This window comes from Linepithema humile, chromosome 5, assembly GCF_040581485.1.
Source record: "Linepithema humile isolate Giens D197 chromosome 5, Lhum_UNIL_v1.0, whole genome shotgun sequence".
NCBI classification, from domain to species: Eukaryota; Metazoa; Arthropoda; class Insecta; order Hymenoptera; family Formicidae; genus Linepithema; species Linepithema humile.
Window position 1 is genome coordinate 30,664,633 of NC_090132.1, and position 20,223 is coordinate 30,684,855.

At 31.1% G+C, this 20,223-nt stretch overlaps 4 protein-coding genes and 1 long non-coding RNA gene across 6 annotated transcripts; 1 reads left to right on the top strand and 4 right to left on the bottom strand.

The window, feature by feature from the left end:
• Positions 1–708: 708 nt before the first annotated feature.
• On the bottom strand, positions 709–3,228 carry LOC105676054 (cytoplasmic dynein 2 light intermediate chain 1). Its single transcript, XM_012373642.2, has 7 exons — positions 3,122–3,228; positions 2,684–2,801; positions 2,514–2,615; positions 1,940–2,266; positions 1,499–1,656; positions 1,116–1,359; positions 709–986 (listed from the first exon to the last, which is right to left on the bottom strand). Exons 1-7 carry the CDS (start codon positions 3,136–3,138, stop codon positions 915–917), a joined length of 1,038 nt encoding a protein of 345 aa, XP_012229065.2. The 5' UTR covers positions 3,139–3,228; the 3' UTR covers positions 709–914.
• scat (VPS54 subunit of GARP complex scat) lies at positions 3,032–10,993 on the bottom strand. The gene is made up of 13 exons (XM_012373641.2): positions 10,529–10,993; positions 9,919–10,297; positions 9,718–9,820; positions 9,249–9,412; positions 8,826–9,025; positions 8,094–8,279; positions 7,542–7,668; positions 7,180–7,434; positions 6,447–6,866; positions 6,080–6,360; positions 5,793–6,010; positions 5,433–5,649; positions 3,032–5,359 (listed from the first exon to the last, which is right to left on the bottom strand). Exons 1-13 carry the CDS (start codon positions 10,624–10,626, stop codon positions 5,098–5,100), a joined length of 2,910 nt encoding a protein of 969 aa, XP_012229064.2. The 5' UTR covers positions 10,627–10,993; the 3' UTR covers positions 3,032–5,097.
• A 164-nt stretch (positions 10,994–11,157) lies between these two features.
• On the bottom strand, positions 11,158–17,180 carry LOC105676026 (kelch-like protein 10). 2 transcript variants are annotated; one of them, XM_012373560.2, is made up of 9 exons: positions 16,560–17,180; positions 16,021–16,348; positions 15,439–15,754; positions 14,920–15,372; positions 14,388–14,557; positions 13,673–13,842; positions 13,171–13,329; positions 12,694–12,898; positions 11,158–12,485 (listed from the first exon to the last, which is right to left on the bottom strand). In XM_012373560.2, the coding sequence occupies exons 2-9, from the start codon at positions 16,245–16,247 to the stop codon at positions 12,194–12,196; spliced, it is 1,992 nt and encodes a 663-aa protein (XP_012228983.1). In that variant the 5' UTR covers positions 16,248–16,348; positions 16,560–17,180; the 3' UTR covers positions 11,158–12,193. The 2 variants fall into 2 exon arrangements, with proteins under 2 accessions (XP_012228983.1, XP_067211409.1); XM_067355308.1 differs by having other exon boundaries at positions 14,920–15,754.
• Positions 17,181–17,325: 145 nt separating this feature from the next.
• On the bottom strand, positions 17,326–19,495 carry LOC105676025 (mitochondrial basic amino acids transporter-like). The gene is made up of 3 exons (XM_012373559.2): positions 19,355–19,495; positions 18,742–18,869; positions 17,326–18,625 (listed from the first exon to the last, which is right to left on the bottom strand). The coding sequence occupies exons 1-3, from the start codon at positions 19,392–19,394 to the stop codon at positions 17,552–17,554; spliced, it is 1,242 nt and encodes a 413-aa protein (XP_012228982.1). The 5' UTR covers positions 19,395–19,495; the 3' UTR covers positions 17,326–17,551.
• Positions 18,503–19,584, top strand: LOC136999970 (uncharacterized). The gene is made up of 2 exons (XR_010890291.1): positions 18,503–18,639; positions 18,757–19,584. It is a non-coding gene; the product is annotated as an uncharacterized lncRNA (long non-coding RNA).
• Positions 19,585–20,223: the final 639 nt, after the last annotated feature.

Genomic DNA, 20,223 nt, shown 5'->3' on the forward strand with positions numbered 1-20,223 from the left:
TTTAATATACTTTTAATATTATATGAAAAGGGAAGAAGAAGGCTTTGAGAATATTTCAAAGTAAGGAGGTTGACAAGAAGGGATTTGATCTCTTTCAATTGATTATTGATTCTCTTTTCTGAACAAGGAAATTCAAACAATCCAACATCTATAAGATATCTAATTCTATTTTATCAAACGTTTTATAAGCCTTAAAAAGTTTTTAAAATGAAGAGGTGAGGAAACGTAATAAAATATAAAAGATAATTAATGATAAAATTCTATTATCTTATTTTTTTAGAAATTATTTAGAAATTGAGCTAATATACATCGCAAAGAAAGGAAAATTAGATATTGCGAAACACTACAATGCACTTTTATAATCTACTCTTACTATTCTTAAAGAAAGACATTATTATTACGAATCTTTCTTTATCAGCTTACTTTGTTCTCGAGAAACTGAACTAACAACGGCTATTCAGTACTTATCTTGATATTTCATTGTAGAAGAAAATGATATGGCTTTGGTGCAACAAAGAAAGAATCAGGAAAAAGAACATTTAGAATTATTGTAAGTGTGGATTTGAAAAGAATCCACACTTGCAGAAAAAAGAAAGAAGGATTTTGTTCGAAGATTTACCTTAAATTATCCATTTGCTTCCGTCATTGTTGATACTAGAGAATATTAATATTAGAAAATTGCGAAATTAACGGAAATAATGAGAACAATTTACATCAAAGAATTTACTAAATTTGATATCTTCTTCATAACATTATAATTATGAAAAATATGTCATATTATCAGTACAATTACATATGAAATAGATCTTTGTTGATTTAAAATAAATGGATGTATTATAAACTGCCAGCTGTATTATCCGCTTTTACGCATCGCTTTAAAAACACAACAGATGTATTGTAAATATGTGTGCACCCTAAATTGGATCGGGTACGGGAATCTTTGGCATGTGACCTTCCATCATATCATTCAGCAGTACACTAATTTCCTGATAGAAAAGTCCATTTGTATTGTATATAACGTTAAAAATTATAATTAATTTTTTAAATGAGAGAGAAAGAGAATTCGTTTCTGAATTTAATTACTAGGCAAGTAATAAAGAATTAAACGTGCGTACCTCTTCTCGCTGTGTTCTAAGTCTGTCAATGATGGGCTCGTTAAAATTAGGATCGTTGCTGGGGTCCTCCAAAGTACTTTCATCGCTTCTCGACACTTGCGGTATACGGGAGATGTAAATCTGTTTGATAGTGTCTAAAATTGCCGATGGTCTGGTTTGGGGGAATTGCAAATCGATCCGTCCAAACGAATCCACGCCCGCTGGCATCATTAATGGTTTCTCATAATCTGTACATCTTTCGTCCCTTATGTTTCATTCGACACAAAGATACAATATAGAGATTTATGATAAGTATAATTTATAAAATATAAATCAGCTGAATAAACTTTGTAAATACTTTGCTATAAATTGTACCGTTCGTAAAATTTTACCAAAAGACTTACGAAAGCGGAGAACCAAATCCATGATGAGATAATAAATCTTTCAGCCGTCGTATAAGAAACTTATCTTTAGATGAATAATAATAAAGACTTGCGCCCAAATTATGAGCTATCGCTCTCAATATCTTGCCAATAAATTCTTTTTTCGTTGAGTCAAATTCCTATTGCAGAAATTAAGACATAAAAGAATAAATTTTTAAAACATGTATATGCTAATTTAAATTTAAAACTCATACATACACTTTTTAAGTTTAATTGATCAAAGTAGTTGATAAAAAATTTTTAATAACAAATAATTTTATATAATAATCGACATATCGATATATATATTAACATCAAAATAAAATATTTAATATTTTTTTATTTTATTTTTATTCTCTGCAATGCAGAAAAAATATGCAACTTTCAAGATATTAAAAACCTAGAACTGAGATTATAAAATACCTTGAACTCATCATATCGTCCACCTATGATACACATCTTCATCGGTAACGGATCAACTCCACGTTCTAACTCCTTTTTTCTATCTGCTATTCTTTTTTCTCGTAATTCTTGAATTATATTAGAATCATAACTCATTTTCAAACCACTTTGTATTACGGAAAGAGTCTCTTCAAAGGAAGTCCATAATTCCTCCGGTCGTGATAAATCCAACATCATCAATAGCATAGTATGATGAGGAGAATGCGTTAATGTAGATCCCGTCATTGCGACAGATACCAAAGAAGAAGCCAAGTGGCCTACTTCCCATACGTGTACTATATTTTTTACCTATGATAACATACAATTTAAAAGTTTAGTTCAATATTAAATTAATAAAAATGTCGATAAAATCAATAGAAATATTATGCTTTAATTAAAATAAATATTATAAATAATGCTATAAATAATGCAATTTTACATTTATTTTGTCAAATTTGCAGCCAGCAAAATAATGCAAAAAGAGGAAATTAATTCTATCCTTCATGAATTGTACATTCTAATGAATAAATAAATATAATTTCCCCACATTACTTACTAAACTTTTTACAGTTTTGCGACCAAACGAATAATCCATTGCTATCGTCGGTTTTGGCCTTTCGTCTTTTTCGAGAAATCGATACACCATTGTTGTTTTACCCTAGAAGCGCAATTGGAAATGCAAAGTACATCGCGAAAACGCAGTACGTTTCTAATTTCATCACTTACAACTCCCTTGCTACCAAGGATAATAATGGATCGTTCGTGAGTTTCATTTGGATCAGTCTTTCGTCTGTTTTCTTCTTCTACGGCAAGTCGTAATGCCGTTTCTCGCATAGACTCATCACTATAAACATAATCTTATTGGAACTAATTCTATCATGTTAAAAGTATATATATAAATTAAAAGTAATAAATACTATATGTAAATTAAAATATGTAAGTAACAATTTCTTTATTAAGTTATATTTTCATTAAAGAATCGCGTAAAAGAATTTTTTTTAATTCTTTGTCAATTATTATTGCGAAATTAATGATATCAGATGATAGAAACATCTTTATAAAAATTACTCGGTATTACTGGTTTGATGGAATTGTTTAATAATATATTATAATAGTACATATTTTTTCTTTACAAATTAATTATGTATATAATAAAGAAATCACCAATTTTCTGCAGACATTGTTTTTGAAACGCGATGAGAACGTGATACTGGACACTCTAGTTGTATTCGCACAATTCTATGTTTCTTCAGGTTATGGTAATGTTTTACTTCTCGTTTCCACGGAGATAATTCAATGCGCTCATACTATTCCTGCATGATGTAAATTTGTGGATGATCGGTATGCGATTTTTTTTTTTTGTTTTTTTTTTAGTGCATAGTGTAATATAATACAGCATTCTCTATTCTTTTAATAGATATTTAGAGACCGGTAAATAAATAATTAATTTATTATGACATTTTCTTAATGTCCAGTCTTGAATTAAAAAGTTTCGTAGGCATTGCATGTTTGTTCAAATAAATAATATTAAGTTATTCTCAACTGCAATATTATTAATTATTTATGTTGATATTTATTATACATTATGCAAGATAGTACAAGGTATAATAATTTACACATCTACATATATTAATCATTTTCTACGTAACGCTTCACTCGTATGCGCAATGATTTCACGAGATGTCATCAGTCTTTAATAAAGAAATCCACACACACAAGGATATCTTTTTTTTTTAAATTATATAATATCAACTCTGAACACTTTCGTTCAATTTCGACTTTTCCGTTATGTAAAAAATGTCTTCAGAGTTATACATGCAAGTTACAACAATATGCTAATACATCTCTGCTAAATCATAACGCATAGCAATCTTTAAATTCATAAATTTATCTATGAATTAAATGTATCATTTTAATGTACTTTTCTTGCGCATGTTATGTACAATTTGGACTAGATGAAGTCAGGAATAGAATGCACGTTACAATCCGCAATAAAATTCAACATTTTCTAAATTAATACATGCGAGTGTACAATTTTTGGACATTAGAATTTTTCCATAATTACGAACACATTAGTCTTCACAATTATATAATAATGATTATATAATTATTGTAATAAATTAGTAATTGCACAAGATTTTACCAATTATGAGAAAACTATTAGCGTCATATTAAATTTTTTTTTTAAGAATTTGAACGCAGACCAGACATTGCTAATTTTCTCAATGATTATAATTAATACACGTTTGATTTATACAACAAACAAAGCAGTCACATTTGTCTTTTTTTGTTTAATTTGTATGTATATTATATGTACAACTCAGTTTAATCCAATTACTGATCTGAAACATTTATGGCAAACAAATACTTATTTCAAAGACGTATAACTTCGGTTGCGCGCACATGCTAAATACAAAATACTAACGAGTTTTTATGCTTAGTCCTGCTATAACAAACTTGATACATTAAAATGTCTGTAAAAAATAATGTTAAACTGCAAGTAAACACAAATAGTATTTCTTTCAGCAACTATTTCATCCACGACTATTTTATCCTCAGCCCAGAAAATAACATTTCCAAAATTCCTATGTATATCTCTATGACAATATATGTTTACTTTATAGAGATTTTGTATGAACACTATGGTTGGTAAAAATACTTGAGAGGCATATGACAATTTGTCCAATATATATCCGCACAAAACTATAGTTTTAAATATAAAAACTATAAGTGACGTGTGAATAATTACTTATTAAGTAAAATTAATGTTGTCCAGATTAACACGAACAATTAATATTCGTGAGATTCTCTTTCCAATACGTACTGAATATTCTATTTTGTAGAAATACCATGCTTGTCCTCCTTATATGAAATTCTATCGCGATTTACTATCACGTGTTTATCATATTATTTATCATCGATTATTTACACTTTATAGTACTCGCTATGTTAAAAATTATGATCCAATGTAAATACTGGTTTTTTTTCAGAAAATTTATCGGACAATCGATAGACATCGCTATATGTTTCAGATTTCAGATGTAACGGATGATACAAAGGAAGACAAATGTACAGATTAGTCATCTATTTCTATAATATTTCATTGCTTCTATAATGCAGTATATCACGCGCTCTGCATGTTATCTAGTCCATATGTCACTCATCCAATTATCATTTAATTCTTCGCTCGGTAGAACATTTAATTTTCTTAAGGCTTCGAGATAAAACGTGAGTTCCGACGTGACCACGCCATGTTGCGGACCACCATTGTTTACTATGTTCATTTTAACTAGTTGCTCCCTAAGCTTTTCTTTGAAAGATGAATTTACCGTACGGTAAAGAGATTGTACTTCAATGGTAGGCAAAATTCCAGAGACGGCTTCATGAAGTTTCATTAGATAACTATAAATAAATAATATTTTACAAAACAGATACTAAAAATAGTTGTAATTATAATTGTTATCGCAAAATTTACCTAGAGATATTTCTGAAAGATTTGGATGGCACCGGAGGTCTTGCTGTCCATTTGGATATTTGTCCACCTAGCAAATTGTCTACAATGGTGAGAATTTTTCCTTCAATCTCACGCACGTGTGCACGAATGTCTCTTTCAACGCTATCTAATAAAGCTACTCCTCCACTTAATCCAGATACGCCAATAAGACCTCGACTAGGATTTTGTTCCGTGAGTGCTACACATTAAATGCGTAAAATAATAACATTTATATTTAACATTGTTTTTAGCATCAAGTAAAATTTATACATTTCTAAATACTATTTATCTAACTTAGATTTGATTTCTCACGGAATTTATTAAATTGCAATGTTCAATTACCTTGAAAATGTGATTTGACGAAAGGCATAAACCACAATATAAGCTTGAGACTTCGCGCCGCCAATACAAGGATCGTACTTGTGATGGTTTTTAAACCTGCAACTTGCATTGCGCCCGCACCCAGAACTAATTGACAACATCGAGAATTATAATGTCTTAACAGTTCCGCTAATTGTCTCCCTATAGTTCCAGACAAGGCAACTAATTCACTACCGGTTCTTAAAAAAAAAAGAATTATTTTCGTTATATTATGTAACGTCTACAATCAAAATGTAATCTGTCTTTACCTGCAGTACTCGTGTATCATCTGTATGAGCATCAGAGCAGTCCCAACAACAGCAAATTTTTCATCGCCAACCATGATAAAAGCCTCGACGCTCTCACTGTTCGTGCTATCCTCGCGCGTAAGTATTTTAGGCGGAAAACATTTCTTTTCATATACATACGTCACCAATGACTGAAATTCTAACGGTACGTCAGCTTGTTTCCATCTTTCGGATTCTAATAGCAGCGTCAACTTAGTTTTGCGTTCATTGTGAAAACGTTGGACAAATTTACTCGCTTGTGCCTGCAAAGTACATCATGTCGGTCGGATAAAACATGCAGAAAAATTGAATTTACACAAATAACATGATTTACATGCATAATAATTACCTTAAATGCCGATCGTAACGCAGTGCATTGTTTGCCACAGAGTTTTTCGCAAGCGTGTGTAAATTCTTCGACCATATTAGCTAATTGGCAAACTTGAGCGGTTGTTGCTCTATCGCTCAACCAAGAGTTTTTATCGTTCCACGTTTGACCTTCTTTGTCCTCCAATTTATTCTGCGCAACATCAGCAATAATTTTATCGTTATGAAATTTATCCTTTTCATTTGTTCCTGCTGAAAGCAGATTTCCCATTCGCTCGTGGCAATAATCGCATACGGAGGTAATCATATCATTGAGTTTGGTGATTACTCTCGTATGCTCTTCTTGAGTTAATAAACGATCAGGTACTGTTTCGTCGAATAAGCCATCGCATAAATATCCCGCTGATAAATCTGCAGTATCTCTCATCACATCATGAACTGCCTAATGAAGATATTTAATTGTGATAGTACATCAGATATTTCATATCTGCCGGATGTTTCGCAAAGATAGAGATTGAGGAAGTAATTAATAATGAAAAATAGCGATTATTACAATTTTAAACTTTAATAATTGAAACTATGTATTTGATAATAAGATTTTACGACAAAAATTTATAACAGAATCTTGTAATTTGTAATTAATTTAAAGTCTTTTCAATATTAACTTTGATATTTGATTACAAAAATATTTACAATCTAAAATTAAATCTGTTATAAAATATTGAAGATAATAAAAATAATATATGATCACATACCTTAACTCGTAATAGGAGAAATGTGAAAGACTGTATAGTATTGTGGAGCAAAGTTAATCTTTCCGTCAAAGAAAGGCCTCCAACTTCGAGAGCTGCCGCTTGCTGATCGCTACAACAGTCGCTAGCTGCCAAAGCCTCTATCACCCGTTGCTTTGTTAAGGCTCTTATAGTGGTTACAGCTTCCTCTTTGTACGTGTCCACAAATTGAAAATGTTTCTGACGTAGTAGACCAGAAATGATGGAAACCAGTTTATCCTGTTCGTTGAGGACGTACAAATGATCTCACTGGGAAGAGATGTATGAAGGTTTTTTGCTACAAACTAGGGATGCAATGCGATGCAAAATTATGTGTATGTACTTACGCCGTCTAAAACGATATTCTCGCCACCCAATGGTCTATTGAGATCTGCTGTCGCATATCTTTGAAATTCAGTTGATAACATCTTGTCCACAAGTTTCTCCATTTCAGTTAATTGAGAACTTAAATGTCTAAATAATATTAACGTACAAAAATGTATACTTTTTAATAATTCATCAATGTTTTAGAAATTTTATAAATATTTTTAAACAAAAAAGGAGAGGGGGGGAGGAGAAAAAAATAAAGAAAAACAATGTGTGAATTTTAAAAATCTAAACTGACCGAAACCGAAATCAAATCGATATCGTATTCTCCACGCTATTATATCGTTAAGACCTTATTTTATCACTATAGCATTATTATTATTTAGCCTTAATGTTATTATTATTGTAATTGATATTATAGATTAAGTCCATTTACTATCCAATATGGATAGAAGTGGTGCAAGTTTGATATGACAATTGCGTCCGTAAAAATTTATCAATATTGAACAAACTTAAATATGAATAGATTATAGATAATATCAATAATCTGTGCATAATTTCTAAATATTTACCTAAAGCTATGTATTCCGTTCAATTCCTGCAAGAGAATTTCTTGTGTCGTGGAAATAAGATCTAATGCTGCAACATAATCCGGTGTAGATAATAGTAATTGTATCATAGGTTGACTTTGATGTACAGTTGCCATAAGTTTTAATTTGTCTTGAACTATTAACCTGTTAGACCTGGCACGCTCCAAGCTGAATAAAAAGAGCAAATATTAAATCGAATGCTTATGTCAACAACTAAATATATTGTTGCATTCGCACCGAATCCAGAGTTCTAGACAAACCTTCAAAACAATACATTTATGATTGTTTATCGCGTTTTATTACACACTTGTACTCACAGATAAATAAAAAGATTACTTATCGAAAATAAAAACGTTGACAATTATGGATTCTTAACAACAAGGTAGGTAACAAGAATGATATACAAGTCCACTTTCGGATATATTAGCATGATTACAACATAGCCGAATGACATGCGAGATGCCGATTCTTTTTTATTTTAAAAGATAACTCGCATTTATTTATGCTTCTTTTGTTTTTTCTCCACAGAGTATTAATTTTGTTCGCTTTGGTTTTAACACTGATATACTATCGATTTTATATTTTTGGCTTGAATGCAACAATACGTAAGTTAAAATATACGTTATTAATTTATATTGTCATTTCATTTAATTTTTATATTTTTTAGGAAATATTTAGTGTACAAAATAAGTGATTTATATGTTACAGATTTACCGAAAAATTTCCAAAGAGTTCTTGACTAGATGCTTATCAACTTGATGAATATTTTTCCTGAGAGCTTTTAGAACCGTAATAGTTTGAGTAAGTTGTTCCATGAGCGCATCATGAGATGTCATTGCATGGAAAAAGGCCTGAGATTTGGACGCGACTTGCTCCGCTATTCGGACTTCCACAATGTCCAAATAATGACTGAGCTGTTACAAAGTATTTTAATATTATATGATATAATTTGATATTTTCGCTACATATTAAAATTTTGTATTTTGTAAGTAATTTTAATTACAAATCAAATTAATTCTGATATATATTTACACACTCTACATTGATGAAATAATTATTTTTATAACATAACAACGCTTAGAAACATTTTAGTAGCAAAGTTTATAAAACGTTTACTTTTTATATTAATAATCATACCTTCTCTTGCATTTGTTTCACGTGCATGACAATATTGCATTCCTCAGTTAATAAACCGTCTTTTGCAAACGTAAACACAGCATCAAAGCTATCTTTTTGTGAAAGATCTAAGTTTGGTACTAAGAAAATCTTTGGAATAGTAGATAAGTCAAACTGCAATCGATCTGAAGCAAACAATATAAAGCAAAAACTATGAATGTGTTTTTAATATGAAAGATATATTATATTAGTCAAACTAGTTAAAAAAAATAAAAATTAATTATAAATTTAATAACTAATTATAATATAAATATATAATGTTGTAATAAAAATATAATGTGATATAATTATTTAATTATTAAAATATTTATTCTCAAAGAGTAAAACATACGCTGGTTACGAAATAGAATTTTAACAAATTACTTTATAAATGCAAGTTTTAATTTTCTTTGTATATGTTTTCTATACACTATACATTAATGAATCTTACCCAGTGATTTCATGTTCTTAAGATTTGGAAATGTTTGGAGCAATTCATTTGGAGTAATCGACCTATTTGCAGTCGAATTCATACGTGAATGTTTCCGATATCTCTGTAAAAATAAATAAAAAATACAGACTATTACTCGCAATAAATGTATTAATTAAAAATTGTATTAATTAGTAAGTATTAGACAGTATGAATAATTACCCTTGCTATTTTTTTAAAATACATTTCAAAATGCTGCATCGTGATTTCAGGAAGATAAGGACTCTTTGGAATGTCCACTTTTTCCACAAATCCATCTCCCCAAGTACGAGTAAAAAAGTTACTTTGTTTTCCCTTGAATGGATCGTTTAAAACAGCGGGTAGATTTTGCGCAGCGGAATACACTGTCCATGACGAGCCAGCCTCTGATAACTGACCATTGCTCTTTCGTTGCTGTTGCATAGCTGCGTGCTTAGTGGCATGTGCTATATAATCCTTGTCAGAAACACCTTCCACGGGAAGACTGGTGCATACCCCATTATAGCCATAAAGACATACGAAAGATCCACCTTCTCTCGCACAATGTTGATCTCTCAAGTGCCTAGAAGAAATAACGCATTGTCATGTCACTAATTAATTAAGAATCTAAAATAATGTGTGAGTGTCTTTTTAAAGTACAATTATAATCAATTATTATAAAAAATATATAGATGCCTTTAATTTTAAAATATGACAGTAAATTTTTAATAGATTAAAAAATTATTATTTTAAAATGATTCATTGCAATAAAACGGAGGACTGTAATTGACAGACGTTAGACAAATGGACCCACCTAACGAAATCTTGAATTTGCTTGAACGTCTGGTTAGTGCAATGCTCACACACCAAAACCATGGGTATGGAATCAGATCCTTTCGCGATTTTTGCCATTGTCCATGTGTCATTTCAGCTCATCATTGTCACATTCGGAGCATTGAGGAAACGCATTTTGAAGCACTATCTCACGCGATGTCTTTCGGTTCTTTGACTTCGCAACCACTTAGCGATTACACGTCCCCACTTATAGATACACACGTTTTACGACACGTTGGCCAATTCAGAAATGAAACAGCCGGCTTGACAAAAGTTACTAACATCATTTCCACATGATCTCAATTCATATAATAAAGCTTAATTGTTTATAAATCAAAATTATATCAATGAGTGTGAGTCATTGTTTTCAACGCGGCGCGCATTTTTAATGACTCATAACTTATTTGTACGAACGAAAATTTCTAAATATTCTCCGAACGTACCACTTCAGCGACACACGCGAGACTGAGCGTGAAGCAGGCCGTCAAGGTAAGTTTTACAGTAGACGTCATGAATGTCCGAACATTTCGGAGTAGGCATTTTCAAGTTAAACGCATAATAGATATTCGCATATCATTGATTATTGTTTAAATAATTTAGAGCTGTTTAAATTGCTTGTTGGTTATGTAAAAAGTAGATTAATAAATCCAAAGCTAAATCTCAAGCAAAAATCTTAAACAGCCTGTAGAACGTTAATTGCGTCTACTGTACAGTTTGACCTGCTTTAGATGGCGTGATGGAGAATGAACTTGTAGCTTTCGATTTCCATCCTATGTTATTTCACTTTTCCTTGCCTACAGGTCGTCGCAAAAGATGCGGTCATTACAGTTCGAATATATCGGTCACATTTAGCAGATAATGCAATTGTATTTGTAATTATTGATAATAAGTAATATTTAAGTTGATTGGTAATTTCTTTTTTATGCTTTAGAATCTTATATTATAACATTTGACAAGCCTTGAGTTTTAGAATTTACATTTTCTTCATTGCGATATATTGAAATTTTATACAGAATACAAAGAAAAATTGTTTATAAATTTTATAAACAAAGAAATGATCTAGAATTCCGGAATATAATATTTAAATGCATCGCAGTAAATTTTAAGACCTAACAAATGATATGATATAGGATTTTATTATAAGTCATAAAAATAAATAAAATGTATTTGAAAATTAATGTACATTTTATTCATTTTTATGTTTTAGAATGCTTGCAGAATGTTTTTATGTGTAACTATGCAATTTGTGCTAGTCTTCTGTACATTGTTACGTGTAAATTTCGTTAAAGCTCATAATAAAGATTAATTTTTAGCTTTGTTTGTTAAAATTATTTTAATTAATCAAGATGAAGGTTACATAGCACATATAAAATCGTATTGTAAAAAACTTTAATATTTGCAGTATCAAAAAAGATTTAACTTAACAAAGCTGAGTAAATGGTAGTCTGAAAATACATTCCATGTGAGTAGACAAGGATAATAATGAGTATATAAAAAGCTGTCTCTGTACTATATTAACAGTTGATTAATTAGCTGTAAACTGATTGTCATTCCCCGTTACGTCTGATAATAATCCCAAATTTGCATCAAGGATCAATTAAATGAGACAGATGGTACACGGCTTATGTGATAATGATCTTTGACTTCAACGCCGACGATTATTATTATTATTAATGTTTTCGTTTGTTCGTGGTAGAGGTGGTGGTGTCGGTATGACTGGTCCGATTTGCGTATTTTGTCTCATTTGCTCTTGTTCCTGTTGTTGTTGTTGTTGTTGATGCTGATTTCGACGTACTTCGTGAGCTAGTAATTTCTGACGTTTTTCTTCCATAAGTCGTTCACGATGCTTGTGTATATAATCATATACATTTGGAAGACCCATTATTACGCAGGCCGACAGTGCCGATCTACATATATTCATGTCTGTCGCTTCATACCTATATATATATAGAATACAATTATAAATGTTACAAATATAAGAGATGCATTTATAAAATTAAGCTATTAAGAAGCTGAAAGTTTTCAACAGACATTTATTATGTCACTGGATTTGTAACATTGCTTTCTAATCAATCTATTTTTACCATTTTTATAATATTTTTTTTTTGTAGCACAATTACAAAGCAATTGCAAAGGATTATTTACCATTCGTTCGTTTTCTCATCGTAACATTCCACTTGATATGTTGTAGTCACACCGTTAAAGCCACCGATAGCAAATATCATGTCGTCAATTACTTCAATGGCGAAGTTACTACGCGGATTATACATATCGGGAATATGACTCCAAGTATTCGTGGAAGGCTTATATTTTTCCCCGCTGCACATTCTTGATATTCCATTGAAACCTCCTTTATTGGAAAGATTGATAATTCTTTTATAATGTTTGATCTTGCAATAAAATAAATAATATTTTAAGAAATTTAATTTTTTAATTTTTAAATTATAAAATTTTGGTTTTTATACATTATTTACACAAGAAAATATTACAATGATTGTAGATGAGAAAAGAAGCTAATAACGGTATTTTGAAATTGGCTTTCTCACATACGTAAATGCTTGTGCATAAATTACACAGGTACTGTAATAAGATTTCTTTCATAACAAATGCTTGTCACAGTACCAATAACATAAACGCAGCCGTGATAAGATATGCACGAAACACCGCTTCTGCGCGACCTCATTGCAGTTATCATTGTCCATTGGTTGGTGTTCGGATCATATACTTCAGCCGTATTCATGCAATCGTGTCCGTCGAAACCGCCCGTAATATAAATCTTGTCTATAACATAAAAAATTAACAATAAATATTAATAATAAGAATAATGTGATTGTATTCTAAAACATTGTTAATATAGAGTTTGTACATGAAATAGATTTACAAATATCTAAAATTAAAAAATATGTAATTTCTAAATTAGTATCAGTAATTTACTTTTTATAAATAATTTGATTATAACGCAGATTTTTGCTTTCGATGCGTAATTTTAATTATAAAATTTATTAATTTAATTTAAATAAGTATATCTATGTTTAATTGAGATTGATTATGTTACAATTGATATTTTTAGTCAAAATAAAATAAATTAATGTATTTATTATTAAATGAAAAAATTAAGTAATACCGTTCAAAGTAGTTGCGCTAGCATCAGATCTCTGCACATTCATTGGCGCAATGAGGGACCACTGATTTGTCTTGTAATTATAACGTTCTGTCGTTTTTTGTCGATGATACCCGTCGTATCCTCCCATCGCGTAGACCAAATCATTCAAAACTGCTACACTAACGTAACATCTGTAACAAACAAAAAGATTCTGATACGAGCTTTTATTGCTACTGATACTGTCGAGGAGCTAGTCTCACTGAATTTTAGTTTATATTTGTATAATTTTTCTATATTTATAAATAAAAATTTTTTGACTTTGTTTTTAACTTTACACATAATTTTTTATTTGATTATGATTTAAAAAAATGTATATTTAACATTGGATAAACACAAGAAGTATAAAAAACTACAGAAGTCACCTCTTTCGATACTTTTCACGATGATACAATGAGATAAAATGGATAAAGAAGCTTATAATCTTAAAATATTAAAAATAAAAAAATTATATACATAATATATAATTTATCGAATCAATAACATTATATAGTGTGGAAAAAATTGGAAAGTCAAATATCCTTCTTGTGTTACTTTTAGTATTAAATACAACTGTGAATATAAATGTCAACCTAATTGTATTTGTTATATTATTTGTTTAAGTATTTGTAATATAAATAAGAATTAAAATCATCCAAGTCGTAGAATACGTGACTAGCTCCTCTGAAATATATTTGACCTTCTAGCGTTCATGGGAGCAACTTCTCGCCACACCTTGGTCACCGCGTTGAAGCAACGACAACTGTTGAAATAATCGACTCCATCAAATCCTCCGATGATGTAGATATCGAAACCAACCACCGCGAGTCCGTGATAAGCTCGCGGACCAGTCGGATCCGTTTCCTCGATCTAAAAAATTCGATATTGCATGAATAACTGTTGAAACTCTGTCGAAACAATAATATTTATCTTAGGAAGGCATATTAATTTTAGTACAGCAAGCGGCTTAAAAACAATAAACAATAATTTTTTAATTTTTTGTTCGATTGATTTCTCTTTTATAGGCTAACACATAGATAGATAATTTATATATTTATTTCCACTTTATATTTTCTTGATTTTTATAGTCTACTTTATGCTGACAGCATTCTGTTATGCGCGCAGATGACGTATGAGAAATTATTTTTTTTCTCTATATCAAAATCCGTATCAAAACACTTAAACTCGTAAAGTTGTGTAATAAAATTTGTATAAAATATTATTAACATTACCGGAATCCAGCGATCTGCTCTTGTATCATACGTTTCGATATAATTTGTCGGGGAGCCACCGCTCCATCCACCTATGGCGAACAGAATCTCGTGTGGAACTCTTGGTCGCGCAATTTCCGGTGTGGGCACTTCTCCGTCTTTTTGTGTGATCATTTCTAGATCGTACAAGAATTTCAAAGTTTCAATGATGATGGGTCTGCACGCATCGTTGCCCACAACGTAAGGATGATCCTTGACATTCTCCAGAAAAAACTGTGTATCTAAAAGACCAAGCCTGATGTTTTTCATCAGATCGACTATATAATCCTTTCTGAATTCTGAATCGTGATTTATCCATCTCAGAACCAGTTCCCAAACAGTCTGCTCGCTTTTAACATTTAATTCATCCGCACCGACTAATGGCCTTAGTTCTTCGATAGGTAAATTTAAAATTTCTTCGCTTCTTTGAGATACCTGATACGTAAATAAAAATAAATGGTATACGTAAAAAAAAATAATTATTATGTTAATCGAGCGTACCTCGACAAAGTGTCCTACGATAAAACGGTAAGCGTCATTTTCTAATTTTTTGCAGAAATGCTGACGAGCGAATCTCATCACTTCGATGCAATTTTCTGGAGCCAAATTATCCCTTAGATAATCACAGCATAAATCAAGCACACCTAAGATGCTTAAATAATCTGCCGTGGTCAACAGTTCACATACATTTTCACGATTTACATCAATAGATCGCAAATATGCGTATTCCAGCAAAAGATTCATCATTGGACTCGTTACACCTGGCAGAAGAACGTCGGTTTTCTCGCGAGAATGCAATGTAGTTGTGAATAATGTTCTGTAAAATTAATCAAGCAATAACGCTTTAGTGATATTTATTTTAATAAATTTATTATTTAAAATTAGGATAATAAAAGTCAAAGTCACAAAACAATTCTTATAAATTCTTCAAATTATTATAAAAAACACTTACTAATTTTTTTGCATATAAAAATAAATATTCCTCAATTTATTATTACATTTGCAGTAATAGTTATTATTATTTATTAATGCAAAATCCAGAAAAAAATTAAATATAAATTAAACCGTTGAATAGAATTAAACCTGAAATAAGTACTGCATGCTGAAAGTATAGCTCGGTGAATCGGGAAGACACCACCATCCTCTAATCTCAATACTGCGTCGCAAAGCAGATTATTTTGTCGGAAATCATAGAGCGATTGCATTGCCTGTGTGCTCATGCAACGACCACCACTTTCGGCTATCAAACGTTGATTATTTGCATTGCATTTTTCATTTTTTCTATTACTTGTACTTGGCTCTGCATCCATATCAAAACTTTAGCAAATAAAGTGTTTGAAGTTCCGATGACAATTCGATGAATTACAACATTAATATATTTTTATTGTATTAAACAGGGCCGTCAATAAATCTATAGAAAAGAAGAAACATAGCGAGTAGTAATTAAAATTTAAAAACCATAATATTGCAAGAGATTAAAAAGAGAGCGATGCAAAAATTATACGATTAAAACATAAATTAAGACATAAAAATATATCATACATTATATATAATTGATTGTTTTATCGTATATTAAGCTCAGATAGATTTCTAAATTACATAGATTATATTTAATAATTTACCTCACATTTATCGAATAAAAATAATTGCTTCCTGAGAATTTAACGATCGTCTAGAAGGTTAGAAGTTTGATTGATCTCAATGTAGTTTGATTTTTCTACAATTTGCAACTTGATAATTTTTCAATCTGAGATGAGGACGTGGTTATGATAAAATCTTGTTCACAATCAACTGCTAAGGACGATTAGCAATGGGTGGGATGTACTGCTGTGTGTCGGATTCATATGTGCTGGAATTTGGAATGTGTCAAAATTTTGACACGTGGGCGGAGAGATGAAAGACCGATTCGTACACTGAAGAAATGCGGAAAGGCGTGAAGGGGAATGAAAGCGGTGAGGGGATTGTAAGAGATACAAACTATTTTGTATGATTTTAAAAGCGAATAAATGTCGCGTTTGGCTATAACATGTGGTCTTACATGTCCGCCGTTCAATTAGAGACTGTTGCTTGACAAAAGAGATCTTTCTGTTCCTGTTTCATAGTGAGCTTTGTACAATTATCAATTATACACATTTATTTTAAAATACCATAAAACAATATGTATTATAAAAATGTATAAGGCGCGTCAATTTCGATGCATTGATTAAATTATGCTGCTACAGTAAAACATAAAAAAAAGTTTAAAACGTGTTTTATGATAAGTTTCTCTTTCATAGATATACTATAAGAGCATATCTATCTACCATAGAACTTGTAGATATTTCTTTGCAAGTTGGATTAGTTTAATTGTTGCATTAAGGATGTTATGTCCTTTTTTCATAGTAAAAATTTGTTATATGTAATTTTATTCTATATTCGCACTTCTTAATATAAGAATATTTTTTAACTGGAATATTTATCCAGTCTCCGTAAATTGTCTTGTGATTTTACATACATTTGTTATTAATTAAATTAATTGTCAGAAAAATCTGTGTATATGAATATCCTTTTTTACACGAGATTATTGCATTAACACATCACAAGCTGAAGATACTTGTCACTCGAGATAACAGCTTCAGGTATTATCAAGGTTTGAAACATTAAGTACATGTTGCAGATTACAAGTGCACGCATTTACAATCTCATTGTTGCCACAATCTTCGTTGATGTGTTCGTTCTCCTCAACTCCTTTCTCGTTTCTCGACTTCTTGTCTTTCCCTTTCGAACCCTTCGATGTGTTCTGTTTTAATACATTGTGCTTGCAACCCGATCGTCTGCAATTATGAATCAGGCAGGCATTGTTATCTGGCATCAATCCGCAGATCGGTAACATAGACGTGACAGAATACGATGTGGCAAAGCCGTTGCTCCTCGAAATATCGCCGAAAAATGTGTTCCACTTGTCAACTAAGGACTCGTATCTTATTGTCGTATGATTTTTCGCCTGTATCGATATTGAATCAATTTCTTCTTTCTTTTTCATCTCATTTGGTTGCTCACCCAATAACCTGAACGTCCACGTAACAACAGTGAACGTTGCTGCGTTCGTCGGAAATGCTCGAAGAATCGTCGAATTTAAACCTCGATATAAGCAACTATATCCTTCAGCGCGTACGGATTTCTTAAGACAATCTAAAGCTCCTGAATAACGATTGCTGCTTTCCGCCTGTATACGCGACTTAATTACATCTATTGGATAAGAGATCACCCAGGAAGCAGTGCCAGCGAGTCCACCAGCCAACAACATGTGAAATGTTGAAATCGGCTCCTTCGAAGATGTCTTGGTTAGCATCTCATAGGTCACAAAATACACGCCGTAACTTGGCCCTTCCCTGAGAAACGTAATACCTAGACCTTTAAAAATGCCACGGTAACCCTGCTGCTTATAGATGTTCCTCAAGCATTGCATTGGTCCATGAGAGTTACCTTGAGATGAGGACTGCAATTGCAGACGTGTTTTAGCTAATTCTATCGGACTAGAAACGGGAGTTTGAGAAAGTCCGGCGAGTGCACCGGCCAGGAAGCACGCCGATAATCGATCAGGTTCGGACAGGTGCCGCTGAGTGTGCCCGTAAACGCCGAAGACGATAGCGTTTACTATAGCCACCCCAGCGATTGGCGAGGACATGCCTCTATAAAGGCCGCTTACCTGCAACAAAATTCGTAAATAATTATATTAGTGGATTTTGTCAGAAAATAAAAACAAATTAATATTTAGCTCCATTTTTATTAACTCTCTGCTATAACCAATTGCTTCTTAATTACCGATTCTTTCGCAAGTATGGTACGCAAACAATCCCAGGTGCCTCGATATTTTGGATTACGGCAATCCTGCGTCTGCATGTGGACTTTGACTGTATCCAAAGGATATCCCACCATAATACCGGCACATCCTGCAATTTTAAAAATAAACTCCCGTTTTATGATATAGAGGAAAAATTCTTCTTGTAAGCACTTATATATTTTTTCTGTACAATCTACTTGTAAACGAATTAAATTTTTGATAAGCACAAGCCGGATAAAACCGGAATGTGTGAAATCGCAGTTTCTACATGTATCACTTTTGACCTGAGAGATAATCAAGTTACACAATGAAACACAATTTCTTATTTTGTTAATTAAATAAATTGTTGTTGATATATAAACAAATTTAGTTTATCGTAACAAGTAGACACTAATTTAGATAATTTACATTTTGCTATTTTAATTAGATATCTATTTATCAAACATATAAGAAATATTGAAATTAAAAGAAAATTTTGTAGTTGATAAGAAAAGTTATACTACAACATTTAAAGAGAAATATTATAACAATTATAATACTATGTATGCTAACTAGCAATAATGAACAATTTAATTTGCATCAGATGAATTTTACCTCCCAAGCATCCAGCGAAGAAATCGAGCGATAAAGCCATCCTTGTCCTGTGTTATTAACAATAACTTTCCACTTGCAAAATCTATTTCTGTCGGAATCGTCTTTAAACCTCGTTTCTCTTTGGCATGTATTGAAGAATATACAAGTGGTAGGTTGGTTAATTGTAGTGGGCGAAAAATTTGAATCCATGAAAAACTGATTACTGTGCTTAACCAAATAACATTTATCTATTTCTGAAAAAAATATAATTATACGATATCATTAAAAAAGTGAAATTGCAATAATTTTATTTATTAACAAATAATTTAATATATTAAAAGTTTATCGAAATATGAACAGTTTTGCGTGACAAGCATTAAATTGTCGTAATATTTTTAAATTTGACATATAAGTGATAAGTTTAATTTTATATCTTTCATTTCTTTGATCTCTTTTTTTGATAAAAATGATAAAACTTTTTGATTAAAACTTAATATAATTTAAAAATGTGTTTGTTTATTTTATAATACATTAAAATTATATTTTTACTAAGTCCAAATTGTTGATAGAAATAAAACAAATTTAGAATGTAAGTATGTAAAATGAAATAACACAACCACAAAACTTTCCAGAAGTTATGTAACTGCATTAGTTTAATCAACAGATGATTGTGTTTTAATATTATCACTTCATTACAATTGCACAATGGTCTTTATCAAAACAAAAACATGATATCGGGAAGTTTATTTGCGTTAGAATACTATGAAAACGCATTGCCAAATAAATACCGACGTGCTCTTCTCAATTCACATTTTTAATTTTTCCTCTTACCAAAAATCACATATATATGTCCGTACAAAGGAAATTGTTCCGCGTGCTTCTCTCGGCGA